The 26,215-nt window shown below is 30.7% G+C and overlaps 2 protein-coding genes across 3 annotated transcripts; both read right to left on the bottom strand.

The window, feature by feature from the left end:
* Window positions 1–295: 295 nt before the first annotated feature.
* Window positions 296–5,928, bottom strand: LOC141461351 (uncharacterized). The gene is made up of 8 exons (XM_074142332.1): window positions 5,795–5,928; window positions 5,658–5,706; window positions 5,488–5,578; window positions 5,096–5,239; window positions 4,011–4,136; window positions 3,795–3,902; window positions 1,949–2,046; window positions 296–994 (listed from the first exon to the last, which is right to left on the bottom strand). The coding sequence occupies exons 1-8, from the start codon at window positions 5,855–5,857 to the stop codon at window positions 825–827; spliced, it is 849 nt and encodes a 282-aa protein (XP_073998433.1). The 5' UTR covers window positions 5,858–5,928; the 3' UTR covers window positions 296–824.
* Window positions 5,808–25,991, bottom strand: Nna1 (Nna1 carboxypeptidase). Of its 2 annotated transcripts, XM_074142306.1 has the most exons (13): window positions 25,743–25,991; window positions 21,991–22,166; window positions 20,660–21,033; window positions 18,084–18,230; window positions 17,829–17,964; window positions 16,466–16,594; window positions 15,746–15,859; window positions 15,440–15,609; window positions 13,982–14,141; window positions 13,678–13,905; window positions 12,190–12,281; window positions 8,035–9,379; window positions 5,808–5,968 (listed from the first exon to the last, which is right to left on the bottom strand). In XM_074142306.1, the coding sequence occupies exons 1-12, from the start codon at window positions 25,813–25,815 to the stop codon at window positions 9,193–9,195; spliced, it is 1,986 nt and encodes a 661-aa protein (XP_073998407.1). In that variant the 5' UTR covers window positions 25,816–25,991; the 3' UTR covers window positions 5,808–5,968; window positions 8,035–9,192. The 2 variants fall into 2 exon arrangements, with proteins under 2 accessions (XP_073998407.1, XP_073998408.1); XM_074142307.1 differs by lacking the exon at window positions 5,808–5,968 and having other exon boundaries at window positions 9,151–9,379; window positions 12,190–12,294; window positions 25,743–25,985.
* Window positions 25,992–26,215: the final 224 nt, after the last annotated feature.

The following is a 26,215-nucleotide window of genomic DNA, read 5'->3' as shown; positions in this document are numbered from 1 at the left end:
AGTGATGAAAATGGATCTAGAAGAGCAATGTTGTCAATTTCCGTAACGAGTCGTTGGTTTGTTACGGCGAAGTAGCGGGGATTAATATGAGGCTCGATACCTAATTTTGAGGCTATATGAGGGCATCTGCAGTGCTTTGCGGGGATACAGGGCCCTTGTTCACACTTCAATAATAAGCTAATACAGTTAACTTAGCTGTTCGATTCACAATATTGTTAAAAAGTTAAAATCAATTGAAATATGGTAATAGAAATTGTATCGCAAGCAACATGGGGAAGGAAAACCAGTTGTAGTTGTTATAAAATATTTATTTAAATGCAAACATTACTTTTTGATACGTTAAAAACTACTGTTTCCCTCTTCAACATTAAATTAATTAACTAATTTAAGCCTAGTTACACACAACTTCCTTCCAAAAATAATAAGAATAATAAAGTGGTATTAGAGAAGAAAAAATTGTTGAATGAGGATATTAACTAATTGGTGGAAGGTATATTCAAATTTATGAACACATTAGGAGAGATTATGTTAAAATTTTTAATTCCTACCTAGTAGATCTTCAAAATACGCAATTACCCTCTTTATCGATATAAATATGAAGAGTATATACACCTCGATTATGTCGAAGAGTTGGCACTCTGCTTTAAGAATTAAAAAATATGTGCATATTTTAGTATGTAATTAATTCTTTTCATTTTTAGCTAATTCTACGAAAGTTCTGAGCCCTAATTTGACAGTTTTATTATTATTTTTTTTTATTTAACAAAACCAGTCTTTAACAATCTAGGAAATTTTTAAATAAAAAAAAGTTCAATGTCAGAAAATTAACTCTTTTTCTTTGAACTTGTTTTGTTTGATTCTTTTTTAGCTAAAGCTACGGCAGTTACAGCTGTAACCGCTGACTTCATGTGTTTCTGTAATTGTAGGATTTTACGTTTTTTCTTCTTTTTTTTATTGCCAGAATTTTCTACAGATTCATCACCACTTAGAGTTTCTGAAAGAGTAAAATTGTAATGAATTAGCGGATTGTTTTAGAATTGACAAAAGTTATCTTTGGGGATAACATGTTTTGATAATTGTTTCCTCCCATCTGATATATTTATTCATAGTTAAACAGAAAGTGTCTCAGGGCTGTGATTTCTGAGCCTGGGAAAGCATATCCACCCAAAACCATAAAACCCTCCCCGAAAGCCAATAATAAATATCTATTAAAACCCATATCCGAAAGAAGTTGGTTCGGCCATGCGTAATTTTGCCGTCCAATAATTTTGGCGAATTTAGTGCAGGTCATGATCTTCATTAAAGGAATTGAGAGTAAGTAATTTGGCAAGAGTCTAAATGAAATGCGTAATATCCTCACTTGTGCAGAGTACAAAATCTGTCTGCAAAATTAATTTTGTTAGCGTTTCAGCTAATCCACTTTTGATCGCAAGTAAGAAGGCGATTAATTAAATGAAAATCATTTAGGGGGGTTTTTTTTGAAGAAGAGTTTTATGTTGCAGACTCCGTCGGTGTGCCTGGGCGGCGAAAGATGATTTTAGGAATGCTTCGGCAGCTCTGAGAAACCTTAGCTGTTTAAAGGTAACAAGTTATGGTGAGTTGAACAAGTCTATTTGCCCGTAAGTTTTTTTGGTATTAGAGCTAGGCGCCGCTTCAACAATGCCTTTCACAAAGTTTTGAATCTAAGGATTGTAAGCTTTCCTCATTACCTTCTCCGTTGCAAAATTAATCGTAATGAATTCGATATCTACTTAGCCACTTCGTCCATTCCTAAAGAGGAAATCTTACTTTTTGAAGCATTTTTAGCAGAGCCAAACTCTCAATACATGTATCTCCTTTTCAATGTCACAAAGAAAAACAATGTTTCTTTTTGAAGTCCCACTTCAGCTATTTATTACCAATTCTAACAACCATAATTACTTTCAAAATACTTAAGTTTAATACCTACCATTACGTATAGAATTGCTGTTTACTGTAGCCAATGAAACTATTCCTCCTTTACGAAATTTCCTGTTAGGTATTTTCTTTGCATTTTTGATTGGAGATCTAAAAATTCTCATGTTAGTAACATTGAAAGTGTTCAGGGTATTTATTTATGATACAAATTAATAAGATTATGAATTAATTATTTAAGAAGATCAATAATTAAGTAATATGTTGGATATCTGAGGTTGAGAACTTGGATTAAGGAAAGAAAAATAAATCTTTGCTTACAATTTTATGAGAAAGAGGCTTAAACTCCTGCTATGCTAAGAATTCCTATAAAACTACGTTAAATGCAAAGGGGTAGAATTTCAGTAAGCAGTAAAAAGCTATCTTTACAGGACGGAGAACATTATTCACGTTTCGAATTGAAGATTCGTAAACGTGTAGAGTATTGTTGTTCCAGAAATGAACGTCCTTAAAGAAATATTCTACACCTCCAACAAATGAGGTGAAGTGTTTGAAATTTAGCTTCTTTCATAGTGAATTAGCTTTCCACATTTCATCTAAGCAACTTCTGGTCTTTCTCCAAGGCAGGTTCAATGCTTATTAGTGCATCAACGAGATCTTAAGATCAGTTGAAAATTCTTGGCAGCTCTCTACAACGAATAGAGATAGAATAGAATAGAAATTTTTCTTAACCTGCTCGTTCTCCCGAATATTAATAATTAAATCCAATAAATAGAAAGTATATGCGTTATGAAGGGGTGGCGCTTACAATGTTTTCTTTAACCAACAAAAAACTTTTTTAAGTTTCATTGATACCTTCAGCAAGCAAGCTTAGGATGAGGGAATCGTAAAAGGACAAGAGAATATCTCATTCATGTACTTTCTTTTCCCAGAATGCATAATAAAACTTTCATAAATCATTGTTAATTTTTCCTCATTGAAATAATGTTCAAAGATTAATGTTAGTTCGCCCATAAAAGTTTCAAGTTTACAACTATACTTCTAGGTGTTGCAATTTTTTTGAAACGCAGTTCATTAACGCATTGAGGCATCGACAGTTTTGTGAAGTTTTCTCGTTTTCTTTGTATTAGATTTTTTTTTTTTTTTAATGCTGACCAGCAAAAATAAGCTTCATTTTTATTTAAAACTACTTCACAAGTTTTATAACAGAATTGTTACAAGAATGTGGTTTGCATATAAAACGAAGAGGCAAAGGAGGTACTTGTTCAACCGAGATTGCAGCTATTATGCTAAGAGAACATTTTAACTCGAGTTCAGATGCCGATCAGGATCGCACCTTAAAATTGCCAAATACCAGGAGATTTCAACGAGAAAAAAAGTTCTGGAGCTTAACAATTTTCTTCAACATGAGCTGTTATTGTGAAATTGTACATTGGTTTCGTAATGTACACTTTACAATATATCAGGAATCAAAAGTGTGAAATACCACAAATGAATCTGTTGGAGTGACCCAATTTTAAACAACAGTTCTAACTGAAGCTCTATAATTCATTGCAATGTTTGCCCACCAAGCGGGGATAGCTTCATTACTGGAAAGTAACTCAAAGAGCATCTCTATGCTTCCGAAGAACTTGCCTGGTGAAGCTCTTAAAGGTATTTTGTCAAAAGATTGAAGAAACTTAAAAATCTAAAAAAGTTATTTAAATTAAAACTTATTTTTAATTCAACTCAGTTATTAGTTTTCATTTTTAATGTAATTAGTTTAAATACATTTTTAACTAATTTAAATAGCATTTACTTTTCCCATTCTTCGTTCAAAGAAAATGAAGTAGTGCATTAACTTGATTTAACCTCTGAAACCTAACTTATTTTCTTTAGGAAAAAATCATAAAAATGCTTACTCTACAACCACTTTCTTCTGTTCTCCTGATTTAAAAGGTTTTATTTTTAATGCATCATTATTGTCTAGACGATAATTGACAGGTCTTTCGTATTCGTATCTCATACTTCTATAAATCGAACAAACAAACAAGAAAGCATGATAATTATTTTCATGTTGTTTTGCAAATTATTTTCAAGCTATCAGTTAGAATGTATTCAAATTTTAAAATACATACTTAGTTCTACGTTGCTTAACATTGCGCTTAATCGATGGCTGTCTCATAGGCAATCCAGTTAATTCCAATTTTTCTTTTTTTGACTTGTGCTTCTTTTTTAATTCTGCTAGCTTAAGTGAACACGCCCTGTGAAAATAAAATTGAACAAACGCAAAGGTTGTCACAATAATAATTTCTTTGTATAGTTCTCAACAATAAAAATACTGTAATGTTATTTTAATTGGTATTATAAAGTTGAGCTTCTTATACTTCCACCAAAAGCATATTATTATGTAACTAAAACAATGTGAAAGGTAGTAATAAACTCAATTGAATTTGTATTCAAAACGTTCAATACAAAAGGCAATCCACGCTTCTAAATAATTTATACCAGAGTTTATCAGGGTGTTGGGAGATACTCGTATTGTAAAAATATTGTGTACAATTTTTCAAGGTTCTAATTTCAAGACATATTTAATTATTACTAAGGTTGTAGAGTTTGTTATCCAGTACACGGAAATTACATTTAAAAGAAAACCTACGTCCTCATGGTCCCTAAAACTATCTTAAATCTCTTTTTAGATTAATTCGATTGTAGGGAAGAGAGGTATTGCTGTAGAATACCATCTTATTGCTAACATACTTTTTGAACCAATAGAGAAGTCACAAAGTATCAAGCATTAATTAGATGATTAGTTTTAATAATTTGAGCACCTTGAAGTAATAAGTCTGCTTAGAGTGGTCTTTGAGAAGTTGTGTTGTACATCGTGAGTGTACCCGATTTGAAAATATAATAACTTGAAGAGATCTGGAAACTGTGCAATTCCACAGATAAAAATCTAATACACATATTTGTCACTTCTTATACTGCGAAACTATCACAGATAAATGTTTAACTAATTAGTATCCCTGCCCGTTAAGAAAACTTCTTTTTCTTTATCTAAAAGTGTAATAGAAATCTATTTTCAATTAATAATTTTCGCATTTTAATTAAACCAATAATATCTCTCAGGAAAAAGGCAAAAGAATCAGCCACTAATAGATGCTTCTTTGGTTTGATTAAATACTTGAAGGTATCTTTCTATCTAGAAAAATTATCAACTTACTTCAACAACTGTTCATGTGATAAAGCATTGGCGTAAGTCCAGGGTAGATTGTCACTGGATAATACTCTCCAAAATTGTTGTTTGAATGGTATACTGATTTCAGTAGGAGCTTTGCCTTCTGGGTCGCTCATATCTCCACTTTGTCTAATAATTATTATGATTGCAAAATATTATTATTAGGAATTATGAAGTTCTTATAAATAGAAAATAGATTAAACAAGAAAAATACAAGTTTAGTGAATTTCAGGTCGTTATTTATGAATCATTTCCAAAATAATAATAATAATAATGAGCTCTTGCAGGGCACCAATTTTTTGTTTAAATACCCCTTCAAGTATCTATAATTATAATTTATTATTATTAAATTGGGATCTAATAAATATTCACCTCACCTGAGCTGTTTCATTCTAGCAGGACTATGTCTTTGGCAACTTCCTCTTCTCGATAAAGATTTGGTGACATCTAAATGTCCTTTTTGAGCAGCTAAAAGTAAAAATAGTTTTCATCAAATTTTAAGCTTAAAAAACAGGATTTTGTTTTAATTTGTTTATTCGCTATTTACCTTTAGTGGTATTGTTACTTTTATTCAATCGATCATTTATTTCTTGGCCCTAAACAAAATTTAGTTTTATTTTCTTAATATTAAGTCAATTGAATTATTTTTGCTCTTTTTTTTTTAAAAAAAAAAGGAAAATATACTTGTGAGCTAGTAACAATAAGTTCCGGTGGCATTAAAATCCTTTCTCCTCTTACACTAGACATTTCGGCTGATTTTGGAACTTCACTGGGTTTTTTTAGGACAGATTTTTGTACTACTTCATCGCCCGAAGAAATCCCTTCATTGTTGTCCAAATCAAGAACTGCAGTTGGTATCTATTATATAAAATAAAAAACTTAAAGAAGATTCATGGAGAATCTCTGTAAATCTATCTTGTGATCATGCAAACAAAAAAACATTGCGATAAATATATTCAACCAATAAAAAAATGTCTAAAAGCGGACTAAAATTTCACTATTTTCAAATAATATTCGTATTGCAAGCCTACTCATACGATTCACCAGAATTAATAGAGTAGTAACTGTTTATAACAGGAGATAAAATACTTAAATTATATTCTTATTGTTAATAACTAAATAAATAGTTATAATTCTGATGGAACTAAAGTTTTATTAAATATAACGCAATCTTAGCAAAAAAAACAATCAACATATTTAGAACACATGATTAGTACAAAAAGAAAATTATTCTTGCAAACTTACAATAAGAAAATTTATTTGATCAAGACCTTTACTGATTTATGCTTTCTCGTATGGTAAGACGGCAATAAATAAGCAGTAAGTTTTCCAAAAATAAAATGCTGCTTATCACCTTAGGATCTCCGTGGTACATACGGAAGGAACAAATCCACAAGATGCTGAAAGTGTTTACAATCACTTAGGATTTTTATGGAGAGGTCTGGACGACACACACATTCTAGACAAAACCACTGACTCGAAAAGAAAGCAGTACGACGACTGCTAAATCCTAAAGTACCTTAGGGCGTACTTCTTCACTTAGGTAATAGGCAGTTAACATTAAAATTTACATTTTGTTTGTTCGCGTTATAGTTTGCAAAGAAAAAACAAACTGCAGGGAAAAAAATTAAGTTATTTTTTCTTCTAAATTTATCCAGGGGGCCCAAAAGTTTGATATATTCTTAATTATCTCTTCAAAAACATCATTCACTTCATTTATTACTCTTCTTACAAATTTACAAAGGTAAGAATGGAATCCAGAACAACCTATCACCACTTCTATTTTATTCCTTCACATCGCTGAAGCCCAGTGTGACCCAATATTACTTTTGGGTATGAGCTTCAAGTAATCGGATTGATACAGTTTTTTCCGAATGATTAATAGTACGTATAATGGTTAATTCGCATTCCTGGTATTTTATCTACGTTTATGTATGGTTTCCACAAAATAAATCGTGTTCATTAACTGACCACAATATATTTTATCATTACAATAACGTTTTAAAATTTCAAAGTTACTGTTGAACTTTAACTGGCGGTGATTAAAAAGTATAAGGGCTGAATTTTGTAATGTGCAGAATTTTAGCTTTATTTGACAGCCAATAGCAATAGATTTAAATTCTAAATCAGCATGCACTATTATATCTACTCTCATAACAACTATTTCATTTAACTCTCACTTTTTAGTATAAATTCCAACTTTAAAGAAATTTTAATTACGTAAAAATGTGGCCAGAGAAATTCATATGAATGTTTTACATATATTGCATTTAAACAAGAAATCACAGTGAACAGTTACGATATCTGGCTCCACTATACGTTTTCTTCATCTAGCAACTTGAAATAGAAACAACTTGAACTGATTTAGAGTCCTCCTGTTGGAGGGCACCAATGGTATGCGAAACGTAGTGAAATAAAGAAGTTTAATTTGCAAAACATACTTTTTTTGTCCATTACCGATATTATCTTAATATCATAGTATTATTTTATCATAATTTAATAATAATTTCAAGATTATTGTGACATTTCACTCACAATAAGACAAGCTGATTAAACTTGAATGCAAAAGATAGAATTTTTGTTTCTTTATTTTAATTAGCAGCCATTGACAAATTTATGTTTCTAAGCTTCTAAAGGGAAATCTAAAAAGTCTACACTTTATCCATAAATTTTCTGGTGTTTAAACGCAGTCTATTAAAAAAAAAATCAAAGCTAATTAAGTGCTTAATAAAGTTGAATAAATTAAGATTAATTTCAATGAGAGAAGTAAAAAGAAATGAAAAAAATTAAAACTTTTTTCTTTATTAGTGCATTTCTATTCACTTGTTATATTATAAAGTGAAGGTGTGCTCTTTATATTTTTAACGTCCATCTAATTTTTCTTTTTATTTTATTTTGTTTTGTTTTTGTTGATATTAAAAAACCTGCATAGTCTTTCTTTGAACTGGAGGTGTACAAACAACGATCGGAGGTGGATGTTTATGTAATTTGGGTGTACCCTCCTGTAAATTGATTTTTACAAGATATGAGTTTACTTTTACAAAAAAAAACATAAGGGGAAAATATCATCATTATCATTTAAAAAAAATCAGTAAAATTAGAGAATCTTAATTTTGTTTATTCTTTTTAGTAAATAATGAAATCGTGAATCTTTATTACAACTTTAGCCGACGATCTCCTAGTTTTCCTAGATCTCCTAGACAATTCACTGACTAGGATACGTCGATGATTTGGGGACAATTGTCAGGGGCGTCTTGCTGATACCGTTTCAGGGCTTAAACTCAAAAGAGTTCCCTCATCTTTCTGGATAAATGGTGCAGAGATGATGGGGGCTGATGATTCAATTCCCATAAATGTAAGGATTATCGCTTCTCATGGCGTTCGCATTGGCGTGGGTTTTTTTTTTTCGGCAATGGTTAGCCATAATAATAATATTAGTTTTTAATTTAACACATTCCATAAAAATTTCTTTTAGAAGTCTTAATTCGACCAATGACGAAAACCCTCTTTCTCTTAATTGAACGACTAACTAGTTCAAAAATAGCCTTTTGTAACAAGCTTAATGGTCAAGATAACAGCTATAAATAATTCTTAGAGGAAAATATATTACAATTTGGTTAACAATATGTGACTAGATGATTATTTCATTTAACAAATATCTCATATTTTTGAGGTATATTTTTTATAAATGGATTTTAATTAGCAATTAAGACATGTTAATTTGAAAATAAAGTACAGAGATAAGAATTAAATAAAAATTTATTGTTACAAAAATAAAATAGACAATCTCTGCTTACTCAAAATAAATAAATAAATATTACTCTATTTTAAATGTCTAGTCAATTAGTATCAATATATATACAAAATAGATAAACACTTTCCTTTTCTCTATTTTTTTCAATGAGAATATTTATTTTTAGAATATAAATTAGGAGGGAGTGAAAATGTAACAATAAAAACGTTCTAGTGCACCGAGAGAATTTTTTGTTTTGTGTACAAAGTTGAATTATTATTATTTTTGGTAACGCTGCTTCTTGCTGGGCCATTTAACTACTTTGAAAAAAAAATAGCAATAACAAAACTCAAATATACAAACAAACAAAAAAATCGGCCCTTTTTGTTTTGTTTTTTATTTTAGTTTTGTACGCTACCTTTTGGGCGATTTTTCTCTCATGAAGTAAAACAGGCGATGGAGGTGGTGCAGTCAAAATGTATTCTTCTCGTTTCCTCTTCTCATCATCACTTAACTCACTTAGCTCACCTTCATCGCTGAAATATTTATAAGTTTTAGTTAATTATTTTAGTAATATTCTAATATATAGTGACAAGGGTCTTTACATTTTTTTTTTTCTTTTAATTAGATGAATCAACTGTTTATATGAACTTTTAACTAGGTTTAGTCCATTAATTCTGATTAAATGAGATTCAGTTACTCGAATTTAGACTGTACGAGTTGATTTAAACAAACAATAGCTGCAGCTCAGGAAAATTGTAAAGCTGAACGGCTGAGGGACATTTTATGTGGCCAAACAAATATGCGCTGTGACATTATTGGCTAAAAAAGGAGTTGTGTTTTGTCTTTGTTACTGTGCACATCGTGTGCTGTTTTAATTGATTTCTAAGTGGTTTCTAGGCTGATTTGATTCACGATTTTTGGCAGACGTGTTTATTAAAGGATATTCTGTGCACTTGTGAAATTTAGTGAAATTCTGACGAGCAGTTTTAAAGATATTAATTAAAATTAATTTTCATATTAATAAAATTATCAGTGGACTGTAGGAACTTGGTGGTGGGGAGACAGTGGCAGTGTTTATTTGAGAAGAAGTTTTGTTTGTCTGTCTCGCTCTATTCTAAAGTTCAAGTTAGTATCATCTTTTTAGATTTGCAGCCATTTACGCACTGAAGGTATATATGTATATATACTAGCCCTGATATATATATTATCTTTTCTACTAAAATGGGCACCAACGATAGTAATGATAAATTTGAAATACTTCTTGGAGAAATTGGCCAGATAAATCAAATTTTAAATACCATTCAGCAAAGGTTTTCTGAGTTAAAAATAGAAAATCAAGGTCTCTCAACCAGTATTAGTAGTTTAAAGACTGAGATAAAATCTGATTTTAATAGTCTGAAAAATGATTTGAAAATTTTAAATGTTAAAAGTGATAAATTAAGGAAAGAAAATGTGATGTTTGAAAAAAAATTAATCTATTTGAACTCTTTAATGGTTGATTATGAACAGTTTCGTTATGGTAATAGAGTCAGATTGACCAACATTCCTTACTCTGAAAATGAAAATCTCCTCTGTATTATTAAAGCTATTGGTGAATTTATTGGTTGCTCTATTGATGGAAATGATTTGGACTTTTTCTATCGTTTAAAAAGGAAGATTTTTATGCCAAATCCGCCTATTATTTTAAAATTTGTAAGAAGAGATCTGAAAAATAATTTTTTAAAATTATTTTGGGTGAAAAAAGAATTAATTAATACTAAAATTTTGTCTGGTATTAGTGAGGCGACTTTGAAGCGAATATATATATCTGACGATATGGGTTCGGAAACTTACAGATTATTCAGTAAAGCAAAGGAGCTGCAGAAATCTGGTAAAGTAAAATACTGTTGGTCCAGAAATGGTAAAATATTGATTCGAAAAGAAGAAGGTCTAAAAGTTGTGTTAATCAAGAGCGAAAGTGATCTGATGAAATATGGGTATGAAGTTCCAGTTGACTTAGAAGATGGATCTTCCTTAGCAACTGGAGAAGATACAGAAACTGAAGATGTTTTGACTTCTCAAGGGATCGACAGATCAGCCAAAAAGAGAAAACTTAAGAAATCACAATCTGGTCGAATTTTGGGGTTTCTGAAACCAAAGGTGCCTCCTTTAACGGCTACCAGTTGTGCTCAAGATTTATCTACTCCCCCTCCAAAAAAGTAGACTCTGTTAGTAGAAATTTTGTGTCAAAAATTAATGTATTATTCAGTTACTAAATCGTGAAATTATAAATGTAAATGATCTTTATTTTGAAGTTTTTGTATTTTATTCTGTTATAAATTTATGTATGTATATTTATTTTTATATGGGTGAATTAATTATTATTTTAATGTTTATTATTTTTTCTTTCGTCTGGTTATCATGTTTATTGAGGGTATTTATTTTATTTTTCCTTATTACTGATTTTAGGCGGAAGCTTTATATTCTTTTAATCATTATAGCTGTTTTCAATTTATTAAGTTTCTTCAATACTGTTTATGATTTATTGTTTTTTTTCAGTTTTGTCTGCTTTTTATTTATTTATTTTCTTTTGTGTGAATTTATACACAACTCCATGCTTATTTACAATTGTAATTAAAGCAATAAAAAATTATTATTATTATTATTATTATTATTGGCTAAAAAATATCAGAGAGAGAGAAATATCAGCCCTAATATCAAGACTAATTCGGGGTATTCACTTTTAAAAGAAGCTTTTGGAAGCTGTTTCTCGAAAAGGCACTAGAAAACTAGGTGACGGATACTTTCATAGAATGGAATAGGGTACCTAAAAGCTACAGGATTACCCATTCAGCACAACTGACAAACGACAATTCTGTTCTGGCCGAAAAGTACGTACTTCTCGTTATTCAATACAAAAAAAAAAAAAAAAACACAAGCTTAGATCTCAGTCTGGATGAAATTTTGAAATCTTCCACCACAAAAGAGACCGCTTCTCCCGAGAACCTTCATTCATTCTGGAACCATCTATGATTGCTGCAGAATAAATGAAATTGGTTTATTCTTAATTAGTTTTAAATAAAGAAGCACAGAAAAAAATAATTGGACAAATAGATGTCTCCAACATAGAAGCTAAACAGTTAAACATTAAAAGAGGATGATGAAAGTCCGAGATTGATTATAATTAACAAACACATAAAAGGAAGGCTAAAACGAACAAAAACAGTGCTTTGTAAAATATATTACATTTTTATGAAAAAAATTACACTGCTTTCGCAAGAATAATCAAAATATTTTCTAATTTTAAGATAATTGAAGATAAGGAATAATTTTTTGTGGTACTTTAGAAGACTTTTGCACTTACCTTGAATAATCAGACAACTCTATGTTTGCGGGTTCGTCTGCGCTTGACCCTTCTTTTTGTAGTTTGAGAATAATTTTTGATCGCAATTTCAACTGCAAGTATTTCCTGTGAAAAAAGGAGTAAAGTTCTGAACTTATTCAACTTATTTAAAAAAGTTAAGTTACTTTTAAATTATTATTATCGAACAAGTTTTCTTTTAAAAAATATAAATCCAAAGATGGAAAAGTATGAAAACAGCTGGTCTAACCGATTTCTGGAATTGCAAATTACAATATAGCAAAAGAAGTACAACTACTGTATAAAAATGAAAAATGTACAATACAATTCAATATTTTACTATTAAAAAGTGATCTTAAATTTGCATTAAGTAATAAAGACATAACATAAATTAAATATAAAATGGAAAACTAATCATTTAGACTCACCATTTAATTTTGAGCAGCATGGAATATATTAATTAAATATTAAATAAATATGAATGTATTAAATCAATAAATGGAGTATTAGAGCTAAATTTTCACTAAAGAAGTTGGGTAGGGTCAAATTTACAACAAATATTAAATGAAATATGTGTACAGAGTATAACTGGTTGTACGAGTATCTATTAGAGTCTTGACGAGTTTTTAGAGACTATTATATCATAAATATTTTCTTATTGTGCTTATAACGATTATGAATTTTGATTACAAGTTAAATGGCCAAACAGTTTTATGGAAATTATGAAACGTCCCCATTGTTATTGAATTTTTGACAACTCTTGGAATAATTTGTAGCCTAATAATAAAAACTTCCCTGAACACATGCTGGTAAAAATTTTATTTTTAATGAATTCATTTTTATGAAATTGGGAATCTTTAAGGGAACAATTCATTTCTACTGAATCTTAAATTAATTCTTTGGGGAGAATGAGGCAGGGTTTTTCTTAAGAGTGTGTCCCTTAGTGCCCTTAGTATCTGAATAATTTTAACAGTAAATAAATATGTATGTCCAGTTAAAAATTTGAAGAAATTGGTTCAACCAAAAGAGTCTTTTTTAACTGAAAATCAGTTTTTAAGCAATTCTTTCGAAAAATGTTTTAAAAGAGTTCTTCTAGTATCTGTATAATGCATGAAATTCTTAACAAAAAAGTCTGGGTTAAAAGAAAATCTACCCAGTATGTGTCGTAAGTGCGACTAAAATAGCTATTTATTCAAATTTCTAGGCACTCGTCAAAGGGTTTCGTTTGAATTTGGGCATATCACATGTTAGAATATGATAGATATCTATCTCTTTGATTTGGAATGTTTTCTTAGAAAATATCGATTTTAGTGAGTTCTGGGTGAAACAATTGTGGCGCTCTTGAACAATATATTTATTTTTATAAAAGTATTTAAGAATAATATTAAAGACAAACTATTTTTTTTAGCGTAACTACTAAGATTAAAGAAAATTTAATTACATAGATTGTATTATAAAAGATTGATGTGCCTATTCAAATAAGATTTTTACCTTACAAGGAGTATCATCAACATAATCCAGCAGAGTTTCACAAAATGATTTGCCCATATTCTCATAATCAACCGTATTAAAATGGGTATAACTTTTAGAACCAATTGTCGATCCAGCGAACGAAGCCTCCAATGTGTAACTATTGTCTACGCCCATCATCCAAATTACTACGCGTCCTGTACCTTCCTTATCCTTGTGTACACGAAATTTGCAATTTTCAAAGGAAAACTGAAAGAAATGAAAATTATTTAACTCTAACAATGTGAAAATTTCTTTGTTAAATTTAAAAAATATAAAAGCTCACCTTATCGGCGGTATTTTTGTGAAGCATCAAAGGGAAGACTTGTTCTTGCAGTCTTTTATCTGTAGCTCTCCTATTTTCACAGCCATATATGAACACATTATGTTTTCGTGAGTGTGCGTGGAAATCACAGTACATTGCAACACCGCATTCATCAATTAGTCTAAAACAACAACAATAAAATAATAACTAAATTGGTAACCACTTTTTAAAAAATCTCTAGTACTACTTTCTACTAATACACACTTTTCCTGGACGATCTATATACCTAGGCTTACCATAATTACGAAGAGCCAAACCGGGACGCAGAGGAGGAAGAGGAGCGGGACGCAGAGGAGGAAGAGGCTCATTTTCGTTTTGCTTTTCGCTTAATTTGTGTTTTTCATATTTGAAATGCAATCAAAATTATTAAGAACTGAAAACATATTAATAAATGGACGCGGGGGAACGATCGGCCGGGGTGTCGGTGTTCAAGTTTGACCGGGACGCCGGGACAGGGATCTCAAACCGGGACCATCCCGGTCAAACCGGGACGTATGGTAAGCCTATATATACCTGTTAGCCTTTCATGAAAAAAAAGTAAAGTAAGGCGGACTTCACGTCCAACTACCAAATTATTGGATTGCTGTCTTAAATTATCTTGGTATAAATAATGTTATCATTTTTGGGGGAAAAAATCGCCCTTATGATTCAAATATTTTTTCATTTGAAATTCTATCAATGCTTTTAATACCACTGAAAATCTGGTTAGGTCCGTAATGCTGGATAAAATCACATTACACTTGCTCACACAAGTACTGACTCGATTGAGACGAAAATTTCTCAACACCAAACTGAAAAATCAACCTCTAACGATGGTGAAAATCTGCAACTGGCCAGGAATATATATAAAATAAAAATATTGCTAGGACTGTTTTTAATATAACTTGATAATATAGGCGGTGGAACTATTTCCTGGACTGAAGTGTCACTTTAGAGATGTGCACTTAAAATATTAATTACCTAAGCATTCCTTCTTAGAGGGGACTGAAAAATCGTCTTAGTAAAGGAAGATAGTTCTGGTCAGCTGATTCTAGTCTGAATCTTAAGATCTGCAGTGACAACATTGCTAAAAACGCGAAACCAAGTTCTGTTATCATGTCTTCTATTTTAAGATATTTTGTTAACGATTACAACTTATAGGAATAAGATTAATTAAAAAATAATGAAAAAAACAAAGAAGCCCCAAAAAATTGAACAATTTATTCGTGAGATTACATTTTTTATTGGATGACTTCGTCGAAAAGTTTATGGTCGTTTAGTATGGTTTATAAAAAACAAAAATCGTACTCAAGGAATCTTAAAACTTGTTTAATTCGTGGTGGAAACTCACGACTGAATTGAAAATGTGCACGATTAGAATACTTTCACTTAAAAGAAGTAAAAATTATGATATGAACATAAAAAAACAACAAGACTTACTTCTTAATCATGACTTTGGCATGCCAAACTGGTGGATAAGTTTCTCTAATTACAGTTCTGTATTGCCTGTTGAGATCTCTACCTGATAGTGAACATCTATTATTACCAACTATAACACCATCCGGATTCAGCATTGGTATCAGCTTAAATATAAACTTCTCCCTTAACTCCTAAAGTGAAGAAGAAGCAATACTAATTAATAATGGTTAATAATGGTGGACGTTAGTAATGGTTTCCACTTTTTCTTGTTTTTTCTTTTTTTTAACCAAGAACATTATAGATTTTAAAACAAAACATAGATTAAACCTTAGCTTGTGGCGAATCACCAGTTAAATAATCAATGACTCCTTTCATCATCCAAGAAGATGGCGCTTCTCCTGGATGAACTCTGGCAGTAACAACTATTGATCTTTTCTTTGCCTTAAAAAAAAAAATTCCACAATTGTTAATTATTCCAAATTAAGTAGCCACTCACTTTCTTGTTTCAAATTATGAACCTTTATAAGTAAGACTTCTGATAAGGTGTCTTTACTTTACATTTCTCACATTAAACAAAATTTACACCAAGACTGGGAATCGATCAGAGTTACGGCAATACATATATTAGCATTATATACACACTCCTCAGATTGTTGGAGCATTTTCCGAGAAAACTTTATTTAAACGGGTTTCTTGGGAGGAATGAAGTTATGCACTCCTAATATAATGTTTATGAATGTGAACGTCTAACCAAAATTCCGAGATGGTTTTTTTATATTGTCTAAGCTTTTGTGAAAGAGTTCCTCTCAAACCTTGACATAATGAATATTAAGATCTATCACTCTGATTTGAAACTTTACTTGTACTTATTTAAAGATAGTTGATGTGTGAAACAATTTATGTTTAGCGAACCAACGCCAATCTCTCAAAAAAGAACACAATTATTACTTATTCAATTTAATTTGACAGGCCATTATACTGACTTTTAACTTAGAAGAAATTGAATAAACTTTGTTCTCTACAATTATCCTTAAAAATTGAACTTACTTTTGAAGTCTGCTGTTGTTGTTCCTCGTCTGGCATAGGGTCCGTTACTGTCAGATAGTAAACATTATTTCCTGCCAGGGTCTTACACAGCAATCTTAATTTTGTATATTCAGATTTCACTGGGTGATTCTAAAAATTGGTTTAATTATTAATACCAAATAATCTTTAACGCTATTTTCATTTCTTAGTTCAATGAATACTGACAATGTGGATTCTAAATTATTAAACACATTTTTGAATGATTATTTCGACTCAATCCTCAACATTCACCATCAGAGAGAACTTATTCAATAATTTTGGAATCCTTCAGCAAATTATTTTCATATAAACTTAGTTTACAAGATAAAACTAAGCTCATATTAATGCGATCTATATTAACCAATTACGGCTCCGCTTTCTGCTTTTAAGACAGGCGAATTTCATGTTTACGATCATTTTCGATTTCCGCTGTTTCAAATCTTCAATAGTAGGATTCTAACATACTTAACCAAGATCTGGTTGTGGATGTGGTCTGGAAAGTGGTTCCAATTACTTGTTTACAGCCAGAGACAGACGTATATTGTTACAGCAGATCTGACGACGTCAAAGAATTGACCCAGGAATAGATTTTACAAGTGGTGTAGTAAAGGTGTTAAATGAGAATAGAAATTTCTCATTTAAAAAGAGAAAATTTCCAGGGTTCAACCAGCAGTTACTTGATCTAAGAAGTACAAGAGAGCAGAAGACAATCTTTGATTGGGTGTTAGAGACACATATTCGTGGCACAAAACAATACCAGAATTTGTAGCCCCTATCGAGGACCATATAAACGCGCAATAATAAACAATGCAATGCTTGGTTCCCTACCATGTGAAAGAGGTTACCTCTCATCGCAAAATGATTTATCATCTAAGAAACAATACATGCAACTGGGCACATTATACGCTGACCAATTCGGTAACAAAGATACTATAATGCAAGAGTGTTTTCGAGCATAACACTGAATGGTAGGACAAGCTCATCATTAAAGGAATGGTTTGGCCAGTGTACTGCACGGCCGTCACAGCGTAAGTCCCAGTTCAGTCCAGCTTGTTTCCTTAGAATTTCTCTGTGTAGGAGCATATTATAATTCACATTTCCATAGACATACTGTTCTACGCGTTTCTTAGTTACAGGAAAGAAAAAGTCTCAATAGTAATACGAGATGTTACAAACTTTAATTCTACTTATCACGTTTAGAACTGCCATTTTCAGGTTCAGTTAAATGAACCACTGCATCTTATGAACAAATATCTCTACTTCTTGCATTATATAAGACGTAAACACTTGCAAGAAGTGTGTCGTTAGAAGAAGACCTAAATTACTTTAAAATATTGAATTTTACCTGAAGTTTAATCAGATATTCTTGCAGATCTGTGTATGTGTATGGATAGCTGTGTGCCAAATAAACGCAATCATCATCGTGTGGAAATTCTATTGTAAATGTAAGTGTATATGTCGAATTTTGCTCATCTTCACCACTGCAAAATGTTTAATTTTTTATTAATTGCAAACAGAAAAATGAACTCTTAGTTATAATTAGGGCTATATTCTGCTAGAATTTCTCTGCAGATATCTTTGTTCAATCGTAGTAACATACTTTTGATAGTTCTGATAGTAATTAATATTTGAACCACATCTTTTCCAGCCAATTTTATTTATTACTGCTTCTTTTAATGAATACATAACTGGTCGCATCCCTTCATTATATAAACTATCACCTTTCAATAAATTTACTATAGAAAACCTGGAATATAAAGATTACAATCAGATAAGCATAAATATTTTAATAATTAAATCTCTGCAGTTAATTATATAAACTTTTTAGTAAATATATTGCTGGAAAGAAGTTCAAAAATCATTTGTGCATTTTTTTTTTTCAAGGAGCCAGAAGATTTCAAAAAAGTTTACCTTAAAATAAGATTCCTAAACACAAAATGTTTATTTTAATCTTTTTCATTGTAAGATAAGGTTATAATTAAGAGAGTAAGCAAACATGCACTTTGTTAAAACCTTCTCTAGGCGTAGCCAGTCTCACCCCGAATTGAATATAAGATGGACATAACTGAATCATTTTCTGCAGTTAATTGGTGTTAGCATAATGCTCACTATATTGCACTCACATGCTAGTCTAAGCAGTAAGCCGGTCTACCTCTAACATGAACAAACAAAAAACCTAAAGAAAAGGCTCAAGTATTTATTACATATAGTAAATTCTATATTCTTTTAGAATGTGTAACCAATAAATATAAAATAATTGTTAAAACGCCAACGAATTATATAATCGCTTGAGGATTCAGTACTCCTCTCTTTTCGACGTTCACTTTAGTTGCTGTTCTAAATTTGAAATTTGGGAGAGACGTGTTCCCCAGAAATGTAAGTGATTGATTTGAATTGTTTCATGGAATCGTACGACTTTCATAACTTTTATTTCAAATATAAAGCTGTCTATCTAGTTTGAATGGAATTGAAGTTTTGCATACTAAATATAACTTTACTTCTTTAAAATTTTAATTCAGGACTGTTGCACTCAGGTTGATTAGAATCTGTGGCATAATTACAATTTAAGTACCCCTTCATGTTCCTTGTTTTACTCAGAAATTTGTTTTATACTTCACACTGAACCATTATCTAAAATTCTTCGCCTCAAAATTATGCTGATAAACTTCTACAATCTTACTTTAGGATTTGACTCACTTTTGCATTATAATTATTACATTTTATTTGGGAAAAATTGCATCATTTTTATTTTATTATAATTTTTTTAAGCTCAACGTATTCCTAGATTAACTATACACGATCTATATCTATCTTCATAATTTGAACTAAAGACATATTTTCTCGTTTCGCCAGATAAGTTAGGTTATCTAATTTTGTAACTTGGTAGATCTGTTAGATTTCTTTGGTTGTCTGTAAAGCCAAAAGTCCTACGAACTAAAAGATATTTAGTTCCTTCTTTAAGTGACAGTGTTTGTTTTCAGATTGTAGGCGTAAGTTTTTCTGCTTTATTAACGGAAAAGAGGACCGTATTTTGAACTTTGCTGCAATGAAAAAATCCAGCTATTGTTTTTTTAATGACGGTGAGTGATTCAAATTTACCTTATTAAAATTAAAAAATTAAATTAACTGAAATAAATAGAAAAACCTGTTTGCAGAGAAGTAAGTAGTTTACCATTATTTATTTACTTTTTTAGATAATTCCTGCAAACCAGGAAATTAATTTTTGTAAATTCCTGCTAAAATTGATTAGATATCAATTTATTTGAGTTCCCGGATAAAGCGCGAATTCACGTCTAATGTAATTTAATATATTTTGTAGGAAAATGAAATTCTGGCTCAGTTCTGGGGAGTGATGGAATTTATGAGAAATAAATATTCGTAAGTAAATTTTAAATATATTTCTGCATAAATGCGATTCACAAAAATGATTTCTTTTCAGTTTTCATATAACATTTTGCTCTTTTTTTTATAAGTTTTGTTTAAAATTTTCGTGAAAATTGAATTTAAGGAAGTGCTTAAATTGGAATAAGAGAATGTGTTCACATTTAAATTGGTGACGAGTACACCAGAAGGGATTAAATGGGGCTGGGGGTTCGCTCCAAAATAACGTACTTAAAACGTATGGGAAAATTTGTCCAACTTCATCCAGGCGGAAATTCATGTAAAAGGAAGATGCCTCTATCCTCGGCAGAAATATATGGACCAGGAGATAGATAGTAATCCTTTCCTTTAATAAGGATATCATTAAAGCGCTGAGTTAATATGTTACCAGCTCACGAATCTTTTTGTAAATTCAATGATCTGGGAAAAGAAAATAAAGTTAGCCTGTTTAGGTGGCAGGACATGTCAACGTAATGGGTTACAAAGAAGCAAACAGCTTTGCAGTGTTGCTCTGAATCCCCTCTTATGTAGTAGAAAACTCGCTGGCCATAGAGCTCAAGAAATCTAAGAAGGTCCACTATACTATCAATAAAAAGCAAACTTATTTTCGCATTACTTTGCAACTTTAGTAGTTGTAGAATAATCACTACTCTGGGCGACTTAATCCCAATCCAACGTGATTTTTCTATGTCGTATGTTGTCGCATATAATCGCGTACTTTCTGTAGCGTGTATCTGTTAGTGCCCGGGATGTCTTAAATTACTAAAATTAGTAAAAATATAATAAAATGCTCACCTGTATAGTACATCTTTTCTAGTATTTTCTACAAGAAAATAAAACCATTGCATATGCTTATTAGTATATAAATCTGATCTCAACGATAATTCATAATAATTATCAGTAATTTTTACAGCTTTTTCTAAATTCCCAGATTCAAATCTTGATTCAAATTTAAGATCTTTAGTTGGAAAACCTGCAGGTTTTACCCGATTTCCACCACTGATTGATCTAGTAAAATAATTAACTGCGCTCATTGGATTATATTGGAAAACAACTTGTCCCGGATCTTCTCCAATTTGACTTACTGTTGTCTCTCTTCCTGTTACCAAATAGTACGGTTCTGGATACGGGGGCAGTGCATCGATCAAATGGGTTTTCATATCCACTACCTAAAAAAGTTACAATATTTAGTTATTTACAATTTGTTCTCAAAAAGATTACATTTTTTTCTACTTTTTGTTTTGCATCGGCTTTCACCATCCAGCCAACATCTTTTATTTATATTTATAAACACTCAGTAATATGAATAAAAGTATCTAACACACCTACTTGCGCCTAAGATATCTACTGTTTACATTCCTACTCTTCCTAATTCTATTTGAAACATTGCGATGGAAGTGCTCCCAATTTTTATACACCTCTCGATTTTCCTGTCGTTACAACTTTTTATTGAGTTTGCCCCTTCTGGCTACACCGATATATTTACTCCGATTTATTAGTAAAGAACACCACAGATCAAAGTACAAAAAGTTGCCGGAAGAACCGAAATGGAATGCTAAATGCTTATATAATATAAAATATCGAGCATTTCCTTTCTTTCGTTTATGTACCGTTATATGTTTGAGATCTTCTTTATTTCACCCATAGAGGCAAAGATTTATTGATTTTGTGCAAATGTGAACTATACATACAATGTGATAAGATCCTAACCGTCTGTTGTCATAATAACTCTCTTGCTCATTGCCTATTGTTTAAAATGTGGTCATTCGAACAATTCGATTATCATAGTCTTATAAAATGAACCCTTGTTTCTGTTGTTGTAATTTGTCTGCCACTTCTGCAAGGCCTGTTCTACAATCTACATTAATATCGATAACAGGTACTCTATACTCTTCTATTTCGCTATTGTTGGTGAACTCCTTTGAACTTAAAATACATCTGAAATAATTTTTCCATTTTACGGTACTGTTTATTTTAACATTATTGTAGGGTTGTCAAATCATGAACAAGGGCTGGACCAATACTTTTAGCAGGTCAAAGTACATCACTAAAAAGTTTTGAAGCTAGTAACATACTGAACAATTTTTTTTTTCTGTCTAAAAGTTCACAAGTACATAAATAAATACCTGACATTCTGCTGGCCATCTCGCAGCTTCTTGAGCACATTCTGGTTCTTTTGGCAGTGTGAATAAATCTCTCGGTTCTTTAAGCCTAGCAATAGGTTTCTGGCTACGACTGTCGGTGTTGATTTCAACCTGGTTTGTTTTGATTGTGTTTGTTAATAAATTGCTCAAGTATGAACCTGTAATTAAAAATAAAATCGTTAATGCAACTTTACTGACTTATAGTTTGTGTCGGGGTGGAATAGAGGAACTTCGTTGGATTTTAATTAAATTAATTTACAGTTTTAGAAGTCACTTATTAAATCTCTTTTCAATTATTATTTTTTGCTACATTGATTGAATCAACATCATATTGCATTGTATTATATATATTAATTTTTGTTATCTTTTATGTTTTACTTTTTATTTATTTTGTTAATTTTTTTAGGATAAAAAAACTTGGGCGAGACTTGAAGCTAGCCTTGAAAATGACAGCAGTGAAACATCTGGATTGACTGTGCATGAATTCGCTGTTCCATGCAGCCAGCCACCTGGACTTCATGAGCCACAGGTTTGTAACAATCAAATAGTTTTGATAATTGTATTAATAAGATAATTTTGATTTTAATAGCAGTTTTAATTGATCGCCATCACCAGCTTTCCACCAATTTCTATCGATGTTAGATTCAAAAACTAAAGACGCTGAGAAGTTGCCTAATATTAATCATCAACGAGATAATTAATAATGGTACCAATACAATGGATGATTAGTTATTCTCTTGAATAACAACTGGCTGAAAAGGGTGAGTTTATGAATTTTGTTTTTCGAAATTTTGAGATGTAAGTAATAATGTTTCATAAGAAATACTTATGAGTATTTGACCATATATATGTATATATTTTCCAGTAAATCTAAACTCCCGAAAAGGTATAACTTTATAATGTATTTTTATCGAAATTTAAGTATCAAATGTATTGTTATAGTAAAGTTTTACTACTTTATGGTTTTTTATTTTCTCTTTCCCATCTATAGAAAAAGAAGGTATATAATCGTGCAGATTTTTGATCTTAAGATTGATTATTGGCCGAGGTCCTCTGACTAAGTAAAAGTGGCTTGTTTTGTTTACAAATTGGGGTCCGTTTATGTGTGTGTGTGTGTGTGTGTCTGGATCTGATTGTGACCACGACTAAAACTTGAAAATCGAGGATAAATTCAAAATTTTATATTACAGTCTTAAAGATGCGCATAATCTGGTGATGTTTGGCGAAATATTTCATTTCAACTATCTACAATTTTGCGGGATTTAGTTTTCAGATAGATAATCATATCCATCATGGATTGTAAAAACCACTTTTTTCTGATTCAGGGGATCTCAGAACAAATATATCCATTGAAATCTGTAAGAAAACAAAACTGCACGAATAAGATACCTTCGCTCTAATTTAGCTGTGAAAGAAATAGTAAATACTGTATCATAAAAAACACAATAAATAAAATAAATCCTCCCTGCCAGTAATTTCCAGATGGTTTTTTTTTAACTGGATCAGTGCCGTCTAGAGATTTCTGCTTTTTTACCGTGGTCTTATACAGAGTCACGGATTTCTCTTCTATATCTCTACACTGGTTGTTCATCATTTGTCGTGCCTTGTTTTTCATTTTAGGATTTTGTTTTTTTTTTTTTTAAAAAAAAAAAAGAAAAGTGTAACAGATAACTAGGAAAAACTATTGCAGTGATAGAAGTAAAATGGATTTAACTATACTATAATTGCCGGCACTGAACTTTGGATAACATATTTAAAAAAAAAACAAACTTTTCTTGTTCTTACTTTTTTGATACATAAAAATAATTTAAACAAAAAAAAAAAAAACTAGTTTGTTACCATAGATTTAGATATTGGTGATGTATGAACACTGTAATATATTTTTGTTTATTGTTCATTTAAAGAAAGGATGTTTTAAGTTAGTATATTTAAAATAAATTAAAGTATATAGGTTAATATAACATTTTGCAAAAAAATTATAATAAAATTATTAATTATATTGATAAAATTGACAAAAGGGAAGAAAAAAATTCTTGTTATGGTTAAAAATTACCCATCTGACGTCAAATTTAACATTTTTTTAATACACTTATAAAGAAAACTTTTTTTTGCAAAAATTAATTTTTCATCTTCAACTAAAAAATTCTTCTAATTAAAAAAAAAAATGAAAAAATGCGAAAGTTATTTTTTTTCCCAAAAAATTTTAAACTTTTTCTGTAATCTACTTCACTAAAACAAATGTTGTAAACACATGTAATCGATAAATTTATATGTAAAAACAAATTAACAAAAGCAAACTAACAAACAAAAACGCATGCATTTTCTCTCTCTTTCTCTTGAAAATTGAGAAAATTTCATTTTTTAACTTGTAAGCACACTCTCACAACTTCCTCTTACTGAAATTTAAATATTTGTTAAATTTTCTTGAAATTTAAAAACTTTTACCAAAAAAAAGAAGTTCACTTCAATAATAAAATTTAATGACGTTGAAGAAAATGAGATCCCACAGAAGCACCATTATAATCAATATTCGTTTAGAAAAAGATTTCAAACCAGAAAATGATAAAGTGGTTATTATATAAGAAGTTACGCCCAAACTTATCGTCTGATCACAATAAAGAAAGTCGTATTCATGTAGAGCAACTTTTAAAAATCATCCACCTTCTTGTACATATTAGTTTGTACCTCGGGAAGGAAAAGGCACCATGTCCATTTTTTTCGATTTTCAGATTTTGGCATCATTTTACAAATTTTTTGTTCCTCTTTCTACAGGTGTAAAGCACTATGTCCTATGTTTACTATTAAGCGATTTATGTATTTTTAAAAAAGCACTATGATACTTCATTACTTAAGGGTAAAAGGCACTACATGGGCATAAATTCTTTTCACAATGGAGATCAAAGTAAAATATTTTAAAATATGGGAGTTAAAGTGGCCATACCAACTATAATAATTATGGTGAGAAGTACAGGAAAGAGTATAACCGGAAAAGTGGAACAAAAAATGAATTTGGAAAAATATCTTCATTTGGCTCCCCTGTAAAATTTAATTTTTGTGACATGGTGCCTTTTCCCTCCGAGGTACAGATGTTACCCTAAATAGATATTTCCTGTAAATACGTGAAATCAAAAAAAATCTATTCTCGAAAATTTACTTACACATTTTTTTTTTGTTTTAATTTAAGGCACGTCAACATCTAAAGTTATTGGCGCCCGGAGCTTTTTTCCGTGCTTCGGATAGTTTTCTGCCTTTAGAGACAATACTGTCCATCACAGTAAGTAAGTAGCTCATAGGAAGAGAAAATCCAAGGGCCAGCACCTAGAATCGAACCCACCCTGGAACTCCGCATTGAAATCCACCATTCCGTTAACCATTGCTATATCCTTCCCCACTTACACTTTTAATTCCTATTGCCATAAACAAATGATAAGACTGTCCCCTGAAGTGGCATTTTAAGGAGAAAAGCCTGCCCAAAACAAGAATTTTCTTGGGAAAAATGTTTCTAATGAAAATTTATAGATCTTTAAAGGAAAATTTTAAAGGTTTTTTTGTGGGGGGGGGGGTTGGAAAAATAAAAATTCTTTCCAACAAATTGGTATTTCCGTGAAACTAAATTTGTCAAAAAGCTTAATGTCGAGTCCTATAGTGGCGCCTATACTAAATATCAAATTTGATTTCTTCTTATAAAGATTTTAAAAGGAATCAAAGAAAATAGAAAATCTAAAGTTACTTACCTTTAAGTATTTCTTCGCATAAAACTAAAGTGTTCAAATATCTTTTGTCTAAATTATCAACTTTCTTCAGCATTTTTTTTTGTTTTTATAATTTATAAAAAAGTTTTTCATATCATTATTTCACATTTTATTTAAATTTCAATTCATTTCAAAATGTATATTAATAATAAGGGATAATTTATTAAAAACATTATCTGTTCTAGAATTGAAGAACATTTTTTAAAAGGGAGGATGTAAATAGTAACAAAATCGCAAAAGGGTTTATAGTGGTACCTTAGGTACGGTAGTTAACCGAAGACTGAACCAGATATAAGCATGAGGCCAGTTCTATATAGGTCTTGAGTTAGTCTGTGTCTGTACTTGGTATGTTTATTGCCATGTTTGAGGTATAATATACCTTCTTCATCCCTACCCTTCAAGTTATTGTTTAGGGCTTATAACATCCCTTTGCTTTTTTTTTTTTCTCGCAGAAA

The sequence above is a fragment of the Rhodnius prolixus genome, unplaced genomic scaffold, assembly GCF_049639745.1.
Source record: "Rhodnius prolixus isolate KJV_2025 unplaced genomic scaffold, Rpr scaffold_6, whole genome shotgun sequence".
Taxonomy (NCBI): domain Eukaryota; kingdom Metazoa; phylum Arthropoda; class Insecta; order Hemiptera; family Reduviidae; genus Rhodnius; species Rhodnius prolixus.
This window is presented reverse-complemented; position numbering and strand designations above follow the sequence as displayed.

Bases quoted from the DNA above. Each gene is read 5' to 3' on its own strand.
- LOC141461351 (XM_074142332.1), bottom strand. From the start codon at position 5,857: ATGTCTAGTGTAAGAGGAGAAAGGATTTTAATGCCACCGGAACTTATT. The intron at 5,240-5,487 runs GTGAGGTGAATA...AATAATTATTAG, and splicing joins GCTAGAATGAAACAGCTCAG to ACAAAGTGGAGATATGAGCG. The intron at 4,137-5,095 runs GTAAGTTGATAA...TTATTTTCACAG, and splicing joins TCACATGAACAGTTGTTGAA to GGCGTGTTCACTTAAGCTAG.
- Nna1 (XM_074142306.1), bottom strand. From the start codon at position 25,815: ATGCTGAAGAAAGTTGATAATTTAGACAAAAGATATTTGAACACTTTA. The intron at 22,167-25,742 runs GTAAGTAACTTT...TTTTAATTACAG, and splicing joins ATGCGAAGAAATACTTAAAG to GTTCATACTTGAGCAATTTA. The intron at 21,034-21,990 runs GTATTTATTTAT...TAACTTTTTTAG, and splicing joins GATGGCCAGCAGAATGTCAG to GTAGTGGATATGAAAACCCA.